The 13,371-nt window shown below is 35.6% G+C and overlaps 1 protein-coding gene across 2 annotated transcripts in view; it reads right to left on the bottom strand.

The window, feature by feature from the left end:
* The window catches only part of MMP16 (matrix metallopeptidase 16), a 185,282-nt gene that overhangs the window by 83,677 nt on the left and 88,234 nt on the right, over window positions 1-13,371 (bottom strand). The window contains exons 2-3 of one of the 2 annotated variants that reach the window (XM_075743767.1): window positions 9,603-9,751; window positions 2,184-2,306 (exon numbers count right to left, since the gene is read on the bottom strand). In XM_075743767.1, coding sequence (XP_075599882.1) covers window positions 2,184-2,306; window positions 9,603-9,706 — 227 coding nt within the window. In that variant the 5' untranslated portion in view covers window positions 9,707-9,751. The remainder of the gene's footprint in view (window positions 1-2,183; window positions 2,307-9,602; window positions 9,752-13,371) is intronic. The other variant, XM_075743766.1, reaches the window with a different exon arrangement.

The following is a 13,371-nucleotide window of genomic DNA, read 5'->3' as shown; positions in this document are numbered from 1 at the left end:
TCTACTCCAATCAAAATCTTTGGCAAAAAAAAAAAGCACTAAATATTTTAGGAAAACCCATTAACTGCTGTTAAGGTCCATGTTCTGTTCATCTATTGGTCTCTTTTTAACATAATTGGTATGTCCACAAAATACTTCTTTTTGCTATTAATCTTCCTTTTCAGAAAAGCTGGTGAGTGCAGTCCTATGACAAAACAACTGTGATGGATGGCATCTTTTGTATTGCTTATTTTGTGTTTTTGTTCTGTTGGGGGGGGAATCTTGGTTTTGGGAGTGGTTTTGGTTTTGGTTTTCTGGGAAGTCAAAGAGGTAGCAGACAGTGAAATGAGGGAGAAAGTGCTCTTTCTTTGGAGGAATTACTAAGCTTGCTTAGCAGACACACTTCAGACTACAAAATTCGACTGGCCGGGAAGACACAAAATGCAGCTGGAAACCTGCAGGTTATAAAGAGACCGAGAAGAGGTGCTGAGAAAAATGGAGCAGACAAGTGATGCTAGAGATATGATCAAACATTTAGGGAACAAAGCAGCTTAAAGTGTCATTCAGTTAACCGGTATTAAGCCTGTAAGCAGGGAATTGCTGGGAAGAACAAAGCAGATGAGAAGTGTGTAAAGAATTTAGTTTCTTTTTTTTGTTGTCCTTATTTGCTTTGAGTTATGTTTTAATTCAGAAAGATTAATATTGTATTTTTCATTCTAATAAAATTTTAGTTTTCTACTTTAAATGTCTTTTGGTCTGTAATTCCTTACAAAAATTACTATAGACTTACTCACTTCAAAGTTCTGGTTGACTGGAGGTCTTGTCAAAGTAAGAGAGTGAACATTTTACCAGAGGGAAGGCAAGTCGTAAATAACTGCTATAAATTCTTCAAAGTGAGAGAGATTACTAGATAGTTGCCACATAGTTTAATACTGGGCACCTTGATTTGTTATTATGATTAATGCCTTGGGTGACAGTACAGAAGATAGACAAGTGGTAAGATTTAGACTGTTGTAAAAAAATCCTGTAATGAAATAGAGAATGAGACTCTACAAATCAGAGAGAGAGATAGCAAACCACACATATTTGCAGGTGACCATGTGTGCCTTGTCATGTGAATGCTTACACATTACATTTGAATTTTGAAATACGGATAAATGTAAAGTGCCACAGGTGGGCATTTGTATTCCGAGCAACTATGCATTACATTTACACTAACAATAAAGGGCTTCAGCCAATGCAACATACTAATCTCAAGGCAGGCAGTTTTCTATTGCATGACATATCAGCGTGTAATGTCTTAAAATAGAATTCTCCAATTCAAACATAAACCGATCAATACTGAGTTACTAATAAAATTATATCTTCACTGTGGTATGAAGAACAGTCTGTATGACTATTAAAGCTTATGAACTTAAGACTTAATACTTATATGGGTTTATGAATAACGGCATCAGTCAATGAATTTGAAAACAATTTTATACCTCAGAACTCACCCTTGTTAGATATTACAGGAATCCTAATGAGATTGTGTAAATTTTCAAACTGCATTGGAATCCTTGATTTGCTGACAAATTGTGAATTTTATATTATATACATGACACTTTCTTTGGCTGACAGAGTTCTAGCAAGTACGCAGTTTACATCTAACTTTCCCTACAAAGGTAAGTTTTGACAGAGTAGGCAACATACTGTGTAAACCACATGACAGACTCCAGAGTTACAGAGAAGTACAGCCCTGCACATACCCCTACAGCCATCATCATGTAAGTAGGAAACGGGTGCATCAGTGACTCACAAAATTATAATCAAACTCATTTGTACTTAGGACAGACCTGTAGGCACCTACGTTTTGCAGAGACTGACTCCTTTCAATAACCTACATGCTTAAGTTAGAGATCTGAGTGTCATTACAGCACTCCTCGTTTCAGAGCAATGTTCCCTGAGAAGTTGCCAAGAGGGTTGAAAGGTATTGGGTGTTACTGGTTACTAAATGCAGGCAGTTTTAATCCCAGAAAATAACTTGGTTCTTACGTAGCACATACATACTTATCCAAGAGGTATCCCAATCAGCATTTTTATATCACATATTAATAATAAACTTCTCAAAATATTGAAAAATATTTTGGAAATTTATATTTACTTTGAATTAAAAGTCAGCACTACTAGTGACATTTGTATATCTATATGAATATCTTTGGTACCTGTAAGTGATATGTTTGTGTTGCCATTTCTGTCCTGTTAACGCGTAGCGTTTCCGACGAATGTTAAATTTGGAGCTACCTCTTGTTTGGTCAGGCACACCACATCGAGGCTTCTTCATCCAGCTGCAAGAAACAGCACCACATAGTTAAAGCAACATGCAAGAAAAATCATATCCACTGCACCCACCTAATAAAAACATCACACTTTTTTGAAGTTACAGTATGGTCAATTTTGTTTCTACGTGCAACAATGACAAATAAAAGGTACAGTTATCTTGTCACCAGATGTATAGTTTGTGGAGCTGCATTACATCCCATGACATTCAGAAACCAATCTCTTTGCTTTTATTTTTCCTGGTTTTCTTTTGCTACAACCTCTGAACAAAAACTTTACAACTGGGCAAGTCTTTCTTGTTAATAAATTATTCTGATTCATTCAAGGTAATTATGATCTGTATTACTAGCTTGCTTGCTGAAGCTGAATTTAAAGCATATACAGAGTGTTTCTCACTTGTAGTGTAATGGGTTATTTAGTTTGAGTAACAGTGACCAAAACCCAGCTAAAATTACTATTTTATATGAGCTGTATAGCTGCAGAAAAATTTACCATCAGGAAGATAGTAAGATTAAAGACATTCATTGCATAAGTAAAAGACAAATCTCCTCTGTTACTTTTCCAGTTCATTTGACTTTATTTCTATCATGCCAAATAATTACTTATGTAAAAGCTATAGTTTTCCAATGGTATTTACCACAAGAGTAGTCATACCCTACATTCAGGCTTGCATGAATGAATTTCTGACCGTTACACTGGCATTTAAGCATTGTTTCATAAATAAATATACACACAGCAGCTGTATGTATGACTGGATGACAGAAAACTCATTTGAAATGTCATCTCAAAATGTAGACTCCTTTTAAAAGACGCACAGGTTACAAAAACTCAAAAAACCCCACCAGCCAAACATTTTTCATCTTTTCCAGTGATATTCCTAGTTTAATATATGCAAAATGAAGAAAACCTTCTTGTTTTGTCCAAAAGAAAACATGGAATATTTGCAGTGCAAAGGAGTAGTGTATGTGTGTGAATAAAAAACTACACAATCTAATGAAATAATCGATTTTTCAGTTGTGTACTCAAGGAATGAGATGTGCATTGTAAGTTTTACACCTACTAATACAAGATAAACCATACTGCATACTGAATGAATTTTTAGAGATAGGCTAATCCAGTCAAAATCAGCCACACTATTTTTCGTAAATCTGTGGGAAGAGGTTTAAAATTACAGCCAGACTTATAATGCTTCATATACGCTGTAGCTATGGATATATAGCAAATTATCATTTAAATGCCTAAGTAGGAGTTAAACTCACCAGCCTGTGGGAAAATACAAAATTTTAGTGAAAGTACCAAGATGGTACTGCACCACACTTGCACGGGTAAAGACTGTAGAAGTGCCTGCAAAAACTTTGATGGGTGACACATCCATCAAGCAGTACAAGCGAGGAAGCCAAAACTTATGAATTTGACTGCATGAACTGAAGACATTGAGTTCATAGTTACCTGTTTCAGATAAGAAACAGGGAATGATTTGCTCTAATTTCAGATAAGAAACAGGGAATGATTTGCTCTAATTTCTGGTCAGAATACAAAGTATGTGAGGGACATAAACCCATTGACTATAATTTGTATTTGCAAGGAACAATCTTCTTTCCCTAGTGCCTGCAAAGACAATACTGCAAAATCTATAAAACTTTACCCCACCAGTATCTGCTGAAACAAAAGCAAGTTCCTCTGCTTTTTTAAAAGAAGTGTCAATTCAACAAAGTAGATGTTAGCGCTTTCTGGGATGAAATATTATTGAAAATTTTAATTTGCTCTAATAAAAGAATATGAATAAAAGCAGCAGATTTTAGTTACAAACCAAAGGGCAGTTCTATTCCTCTTAGTAAAATGATATCATATTTACACTTCAGCAAATGAGATTAAAATTGGCTCAGACCTCAGAAGACTTCTAGACACATTATCAGTAACACTTTTTTTGCAATGCATTTTGGATCAGCATACAGTTACCATGCATTTTAATGACAGGGTATATTTAAAATATGCTGTTGAAATTGCACACGTACATTGCAGAAAAAGACATATACGTAACAAAAGATCAGTTTTATCACCTTAAAGTGATATCACTACATCAAAAGAAAGAAGCAAGATATAAAGCAAAACCAGATAACTATTCTATTTTATTAGAAAGAGAGTACAAAAATGTCAGTCATATAAAATATAATATATATATGTGACCATATATATATATATGGCAATGACTTTAAATCAATTGAATCAGGTCTCCCCCCCCAAAAAAAAAAAAAAAAAAAAAAAAGAGTTTAAATTAGTTAGCTTAACTGATGGAGACCTATTTTAATAACATGGTTTTCTCACTGGCAGGTTAGGGGCAGATAAACATAAATATTCCAAGTTGTGAATTTAAAAAATAATCTTTAAAACTGTTATTGAAATAATCTGTCAAATTATGTCAAAGGTTCAATACTCTTACAGAAAAGAATGTTAGCATAAAATGTTTTAAGATTTAATACAAAAAGTCAAGAACAGTAGGTAGTATGGATTCAAAATTCAACATTGTATTATCTTGCTAGTACTGACAATCCATTTTTAGCAAAACAAAACATAGCCTAAAATAACATGTTATGAAATTCAAGCAGTCATAAATTGTTCTTGATTGATTTTGAAGTGGTATGTACCTATCAAGAACATTATACTTGTGTCCACATTGGTTTGGATGGGCCGGGGATGTTCCATGCTGTCATGCTGTCTGGCCCACTGATGTTCTTACTGTTCTTACATGAGGACTGGGACTGGGAGTGTGGTTCGTACAAAATGTAAATCCCAATGTAGATTAAATGGAAGCCTTTGCACAAGTGGTTCACTAGCTTTCAGGAAAGTATCTTCATGTAAAATTTAAGGAAAGATGCAATTTGCAACTGAAGAGCCAAATCTATCACATTGATCTGAGCTGAACTAAATTTAGCAGTCAGAATTTTAAACAGATTATTACATGGTTAGTAGTGGAGTCCAGTCTTTTCTAGCACAGAAATGAGGCAATGTTAACAACTTCTGGCACATAAATTTTCCTTTTTTTTTTTTCTTTTTTTTTAATATGTTAAAAGTACTTTTTTAAACAGTGATGGTTCTCACACTGACTGGGAAGAAGACTTCATCAGCAATAATCTTTAATGCTCATGACATTTGGAGATATATAGTATGTTATATGTTCTTTCATCTGAGGAGGAATTGACAAACAAAACATTTGTTCCTATTTTCTTCCAAATATAGCTGCTTTTAACATAATATGATCAAGGTATTACATGTACTTGATTGTTTGTTGGAGTTGAATTTTTTTTTTTTTTAAATAATTGTTTTTCATTTTAAAAAGGTGCATATTGGTAATGATTTTGTCTCTCTTTTATCTGTTTCTGAACTTACACAAATCTTTTATGCAGCAGCCCCTCAAAAATAATATTTTATCTGTACTCAATAAAGATGCTTAATTGTGATTAACGCACTCTATCTGTAGACTATGTTGCATCAAATTCCTCTCTGAAACTGAACTTCTCAAAATTCATGCCAGTTACCTGACCATAGCACGTTATTTGGGGGTTAAGAGGAAGAATCTCTTTCTGTCTCCTCACTTTCTCAAGCCTTCAGGAAAAAGTTTTGGTCTAACGTGAAATCAAAACATTAAACCCCCCTACCTTTGGTTAAACACCCACCCTCGTTTACCCTTAATCAAAACTGTTGTTTAGGCTGTATAATGTTGTTGTTGCTGTTGTTGGGTTTGGGTTTCTATTGGCAGAGTTATAGCAAAAAAGGAAAATAAAAAAGGGAGAGTACAACTTGACTTAGTGGCTGGAAAAACTATGGACATTTGTTTAAGGAAACAACTGAATGGCACCCTGAAACTTCTTGTGGAGAGAGATAGATATGTTTTCTAAACATTTTTACTTGTCCCTACTGTATTGCATTATTACAGGCCTTTACTGACTCTCCTCTAATAGGAAGCAGTCAAAGAGTGATGTAAGATACTGCATTTCAACCCTGTTACTGACATTGGTTTGTCTGCAAGGCTTCTCAGTGAGTGTTTCCTGAGGGATCAAGACCTTATGTATACCTTTTGTACAAAAATATTTACTAATAAAATAAACCATGAGTTGATTTCAACAGCTCAAAATTTACTCTTACTATATGATTGATAATTAATACATAAACAGCAGAGATCACACAAATATGACTATATCTTAATTATGAACCTTGAAGTAAACTGGGTTAGAAGCTCATCTGTACATTAAAATAAGCACATTTGCCATTTATTTATAAAGGATGACAAAATAAAAAGAATGCTTTGTTACTATTACATAGATTTAGTCAGCATCCTGTACACAACCATTCTGTCTGTATGCCAAATAGTTTGTAATGTACCCCTTCAAACTGCAAAACGTGTTTTGGAAATAAACATGTATAGCAGTTTTAAGAAAAGACAATAACTAGTCTTTTTCTGCTTACTATGTTTGATTTAGGGATGTGAAAGACCGGGATGCCAACAGCGGGTTCGTTTTCAGAAGTCTCCTTTTTAACGAATCATTGACTATGTTTGGGAATATATAAATGAATGACAGAAAATGCTGTGACACCCCTGCAAATGTCAGACAGTATTTTCATTTGGTTTGCCATTGTCATGATACTTGTGTTGAGAATGTCCCTTACATTTTTATGTCAGTATAATGGTATCTCTTTCCACCACTCACTCTTCCTTATGCATGCATCATACTTCTCAAGCCATTTGGGAAACAAGTTAAAGAATATAGCAAAAACAAGTGAATGGTGAGTAGTAGGGGAAAGATGAACACTTCATATTTATGCATATCAAAATACTCATTGAGGGATTATCTTTTTTTTTCAGAGCAACAAAATCCCCCCAGGAGACTTTTGATGCTGCTGCTGCAGGCATTATTTGTCTGTTAATGTCCCCAAAGTTGGTTCCTATCAAGTCACTACTATAACTTCTCTTAATTGTTTGTCCTTCTGAAGACAGAGGCACATCGTAATCTCTTCTTAAGACATGCTAGAGAAGCAGGTAAATCCTCACGCACAAGTTGAGAACCTATTTTTTTTATGAGGTTCCTCCTGTACTCTTTATTTTGTAATCCCACCATTGTACGTAATCACAACATATTAATCACAGAGCAACAAATGGTAAATTGTCACATATTTCTGGCCAAAGAGAGTATATATACTTTCTGTGTAGATGAAAGGGAAAATCATTTCAAACATTTACAAAATACTGCCATAAATGAACAATTAAAAAAATATTTATCCTTTGTTATATAGTCACATGTCCCAAGAATATTCAGTGGTGTTAATTAATGGTAATTGAGGCCACAGTTTACTTTAATGAGTTTATTTTTTTTTTTCTCAACACCAATGCAAATGTGACAAGTCTTTAAGAATCAGTTCTATTCCCAACTTGACTCAAGTTAATGCAGCTCCAAATGTAGCAAATGCAGCAAAATTGATCCAGCATGAATTATATGTGCCTAAGAGTTGCCATGCTTTAATATATCTTTCTGTGTAGAAGAAAATCATGCATCAAAAGGTCTGGAAGATTCAATATCCATCAGATTGTAACATTAATGTTCTGGACTGCTGTATAGATGGATTTCTTTGTCTCTCACATAGCGGAAGAAGTGAAGATAACCTTCCTGACATGCTGGCCAAGTAGTCAAATTTAGTAAACATAAACCACTTCCCTTTGCAATTAAAGTTTTGTTTTGGTTTGGTTTTTTTTTCAACTCGCTAGCTGATGCTCTAAATTAAGAAATGGCCTCCACTTTTCCTTAGGTTACCACTTTCTATCCTCTCTGTACTGCTAACTGTGAACAGATTATTTTCCTTTTAGTGAAATATATTGCCTCTAACAAAGCTGCCACTAATGTGTCTTTAAAAGGCTACTAGTGAATGATATAGCAGCACACTTCCCTCAAGGATCAATCACTGAAGCTGTATAAAGAACCTTGTCTCTTCACCCTGCACATGGGATCATAAACATATTTTTGAGCATGGCTCTCTCACAAGGCATTTACGGCTATTGCACTGCATATATAGTGCACTGCATGTTCTACGGTCCTTTAAATTCCTAAACCGAGGGATCAACTCACCTCCCCTTAGGGCAGCCCTAAAATCTGCTTTGCTTTATTGCTTTTCAATGCAATAATGCACGTGCCTGTGGAATAAAATGATTTTTCCAATCCTGCCAGCATTTCGGGTAGTCTCTTCCCTAAACTCTAAATGATAGAAAAATCATTCATGTCAGCTACTTTACCAAAAAAGAATAACGAAAGATGACATATCAGGCTGGGGCTGGGAAATGGGAAATGAAGAATAATTCCCCCCCCCCCCCCAAAAAAAAAGCATTTTAGAGAAGTAGTAGAAACATATTTCAACAAAGTAAATGTTGGATATGAAGTGACAGTACTATTTTGTTATTGTTTGCTTTTCAAGCAAAGTAACTTTTTCTAAAATCACAAGACAATATTTATTGCATTTTAATTGGAATGAGTCCAACAAGCACTTCAAATCTTAATCCCATAAACATTTTCTTAATTGTATACTAATACTCTTTTTCTTTCTTTTTTTTTTTTTTTATTTCATTTTCCTGCTCATTTTTAAAATTTGGCATAGTATAGAGTTGTTTGGAAGTGTCTCTTAATAGCTCTGTTTCACAAAGTTTCTCTGTGTTCAGTCTGTCAGTAAAATCAGACACTGCCAGCCTTACGCTACTTCAGAATTGCAAAGGGCATGCAAAACAAATCCAATTTTATTGCATGTTAAAATGGCCACACCTGGCCTTTTGTTACTGGAAACCATTAAATGAATGGGCAAGTGGAATGTGCTAAAATTTTTTTCAATGAGGATAAGGAAATGTACGCTAAAGATTTTCCAGTAAGAAAAGACTCTTTCCCCTGTGAAACATTTCATGAATTCTTGCCATTTTTAATAGATTTCTCCACTTCCACATTGATAACCTTTTGGACCTTTCTTTAGTTAACCCTGAAACATTTTCTTTACAATTACATGCCCAAAGGCAGAGAGCAGTCAGGCAGGTAGACAGGTAGACTACCTGCTACCATGAAATACAGAAGATGAAAAAACCCAAAGAAATAAAATAATAATAATAAAAAATAATTAAAAAAAAGGAGCAAAAGAAACATTTTAACTCTCCATCTGTTGCTGCAACTATCTGGATATCCCAGTCACCCTGCTGCATGTGTTATAAAGTTTTTCCAGTTCTATTTTACCCTGCTTGAAACAGAAAAGTCAAGAGCAGTTCAGTACTGGTTACTTACTCAATTGTGTTCCTGTCCACTTTTCCTGTCATATTAATGCCATAGAACTGCTGCATGGCAGCTATAGCTGATTGCATGGTTTCTGCAGAGCGCAACACCGACATTCGGGGGTCAGTTGGTGGAAGGTAGCCATACTTTTGTAACCATACCTGCAATGACAAGTGCAGTGGCTATTAAATAGAAATTAGAGGTAAATAAATTGCTCCCTAGTAATTAGTTTTGTACCATATATAATGAAGCTTCTAATTCACCAAGCATGAATCCTGTGAGTTTGGGGTTTTTTTTCGTTTTGGTTTTTGTTGTTGTTTTTTTGGTGGTGGTGGTGGGCTTTTTTTCCAGAGAAGAAATTCTTTGGGGCTTGTGTTTCATCTCCTTTATTAAAGATTCTGCTGTTTTAAGACTTACAGTGTTTTCTACCCGAGAGCCAGCTCTCTTTATTATCTGAAACTGCCTGCTTCAATTATTTATTTAATGTATTTATTTATTTGAAGTTACAACTTAAGCACCTATCCCTGGCTCTACGCACTTCAAGAATTTTTTAAAGCAGAAAAAGTATAAAATCTACAATATAAGCCACATATAAATGACTGTCCACAGGATACATAATAATATTTACCAACTACAATAATAAATTCACAATAGCTCTCACACATTTACACTATATTGTTATCATCTTTATATTGTTATTGTCTCTCAAAGAATATGAAAGAGAGGGTGGGGACATAGTCAGCTTTCTGGGAAGAATATAAAAATCACATACTTATAGGCAAAACAGGTGGCCAGGAGATAGTGAAGTAGCAGAGTCTGTGCCTACTTACAGGAAACTCCCTGATAAGAGGATCTTCCTTTTTTAGATTGAGATGGATATAATGCCAACTGTTTATGCTCTTAATTGTGTGGAAGCGAGAGGGAGAAAGTATGGTCCAAATAACAGAAAGCTTTATGGACTAAAGCCAATATCTTAAGAACACCTGGAAAAAACATCTGAAACATGCTGTATCCTTGAGGCAGTATTTCATAAACAAGTGGCTGCAGTTATCTTAATGTTTCTTAAGCATTCTCAAAAATCTAGCCTATACAAAGCACAGTGTAAGATTTTTGAAGCAATGAAAGCACTGATACATCTTTTAAAATGTCTTAGCTTCTCATCCAACAACTGGAACTACTCACTAGAATGAAAGGTACATATATCGCCTCTCTACAAGACACAGTTAAATTGTATTGCTGCAGCTTCACTCTCCCCAGTAACAAAGTACTTGTAACTCCATAAATCTGATCTTCTGTTCTTTAAAAAAACTAATGAATGAATAAATAAAAAAAATTCGTTCAGCCACCTCTTTCAAACGTATCACATCCCAGTTCATGGATTCTGAATCATTACGTTAATGAATGCTATCCACCCACTCTCCCCTCACAATGTGTTGTGGGTTGTTCGCCTCATACAGCACTTCTGAGATTTTATCTGTTTATACACACTGTTAATACAGAGCTTAACACCAAACTGTGTAGTCTGCAATTTTCAGCCTTAAGTTTAACTTGTAGAGTCCACTCGATTCAGCTCCATAGCAGGTTAACCGTGCTGGTGGCGCACTCCCATCTTACAGACCCAGTGAAGAACCTCAGGATGGATCGATTCGTTGATTTGGTTAACTTTACTGACACTGAACATGCTTTATAGGTGAATATTGGCTCAATGTAAATAAAAGATAAAACTAGCACTAAAGAGAGGGGAAATCTTCAGGTTATGAGTTCAGATACTTCTAATTTAAAGAGGTTTACCTTCCCATAGTGCAGTTCAGACAATGCAATGTTCATCTCACAATGTTTGCAAGCTCTACGCAACAGGAAGATACAGTACAGACAGGATTAAAACCCAGACTAACCTCTTTCATTGTCACACTGTCTCTATATACAGGAGCCATTCAGAACAAGAACAAAATTATTTTAATAGATAGGAAGATGCTTTTATTTCCAGTATAAATAAATTGCTAGAATCAGTACCTACATCCAACTTTACATACTTCTGACTTGCACTTTTCAGCTTCAAGTGTGAACACTAAGTTTGTGCTAGATTTTGATCATCACACAAATCAGTTTATGTGTTGCTTTGCACAGGAAGTCTGTTTTTCCTTCCATTATTGGAGGATAGCTCTGAAAGACCAGATAGAGCTGAAAGGTGGGCAAGAGTAATGCAATATGTGGAAACAAGACCATGGAAGTAAGAGATCCGCCTGAGACAGAGTGGGCTGATTTCAATGTATCATGTAGAGTCCATTTGAATTAATATTTACAATGAGTATATTTAAGAAGGGGATTTTTTTGAGATTCATCCTCTCAAGTCATTGCAGAAAAGGCAAGGGAAACAATGTTAAAGACAGCAATACTGAACCAAATGATCAGTCAGGGAAGAAAAATAATTCTGAACAGCATGTCACTATTGTCTAAAATGATGCCCCCTTCTTGCCACTTTCTCAGCATGAATTTGGTATGCAGACACAGAGCAGGGCTTTTCATTACATTCTCTTTCAGGTGCTAAGGGCACACAAAATTACTTGGTAGGTTTGTGAGACCACCTATCACTGCTCAAAACCATCCTCACTGTGGCATAACTGAAGGAGACAGAGGTAGGAGCTACAAGTAACCATATTTATCAAAAGTTAAGCCTTCAGATATCTGAATTAGAAAAGCTATAAAGAGAAAGATAGAAAAAAAAGGTTGGGGAGTACTGCCCATGGGAGAAGGGGAGTAGATAGGACAAACTGGAATCTAGCAGAGTGTTACTGCAGGTACAGGAAAAGGAAAAGAGGGGTGGCTCAGAAACAGCAGGAGAGGACAGTATAGCCTTTCCCCTTCTAAAAAGATCAGTTAAATACAGGATGCCTGACAGTAACTCCCTGTCATTGAATAAAGGAAGTAGACCACCTGGGCCTTCCCTCAGCCTTCAAAATAGCAGCTAGAAGACACAGCCAACATACCAGGAAGTCAGATAACATTCTGAAAGCAAGCTTCTTGTTTTGAGAAGTCACACAAATTGACCTCCAAACTAATAACTGGTGAATGTTTGACAGCTAGTAACATTTAGTAGCACTAAATGCTACTAATCTTCTGTCCTTCTGAGAAAGGATCATGAAACAAGATAAGAGACAACAAATCTGGTTCCTGTTGCATTCCTCAGTTTCCTCAGTCTTATATTAACAAATTTTGAAGGACCTTGGCTCAGTCTGCCGGTTACCTGAAATATGTCCCTCAGATTCTACTGTGCATAGTCCAAATGCTGTGAACTATGGAAGAGAAGCTTAACTTTAAAATTAAGTCCAAAATATATAGATGGGTAAAACAACAAGGAAAGCAAACAGAAGGAGGCAGCCACAGCAGGAGAAGAAAGGAAAACAATTTTCTCACAGTCTTGTATTTTTGAGACAACCTATTAAAGAAATTATGACCACAAGAATTTCCCCCTGCTCCCCCTACTGAAATTAGATATGCGTCTGCCTTAATACACTTAAGCAATGACAATGCAGTGTTGGCAAGCCATCTAGCATCCTGAGAAACTCATCTGTCTTGGAACAAGGAAATAGTGAAGTAGATCCGTCTAACATGTAATGCCTGGGATGCGAACAGAGACCCTTTGCACAAACTCCAAAATGAGTGATATGTCCCATTGCTTTATACAGTTTAGGAAGATAAAATACTGCTACTTCAAGTGAAGTTTTTGGACAGGAATTTCTTGTCCTACAGCAAAATGACAGCCATGGTAACCTCTCATGGT

Source organism: Balearica regulorum, chromosome 2 (assembly GCF_011004875.1).
Source record: "Balearica regulorum gibbericeps isolate bBalReg1 chromosome 2, bBalReg1.pri, whole genome shotgun sequence".
Classification (NCBI taxonomy): domain Eukaryota; kingdom Metazoa; phylum Chordata; class Aves; order Gruiformes; family Gruidae; genus Balearica; species Balearica regulorum.
Note: the sequence above shows the minus strand (reverse complement) of the source record. Positions and strands in the feature narration are given on the sequence as shown.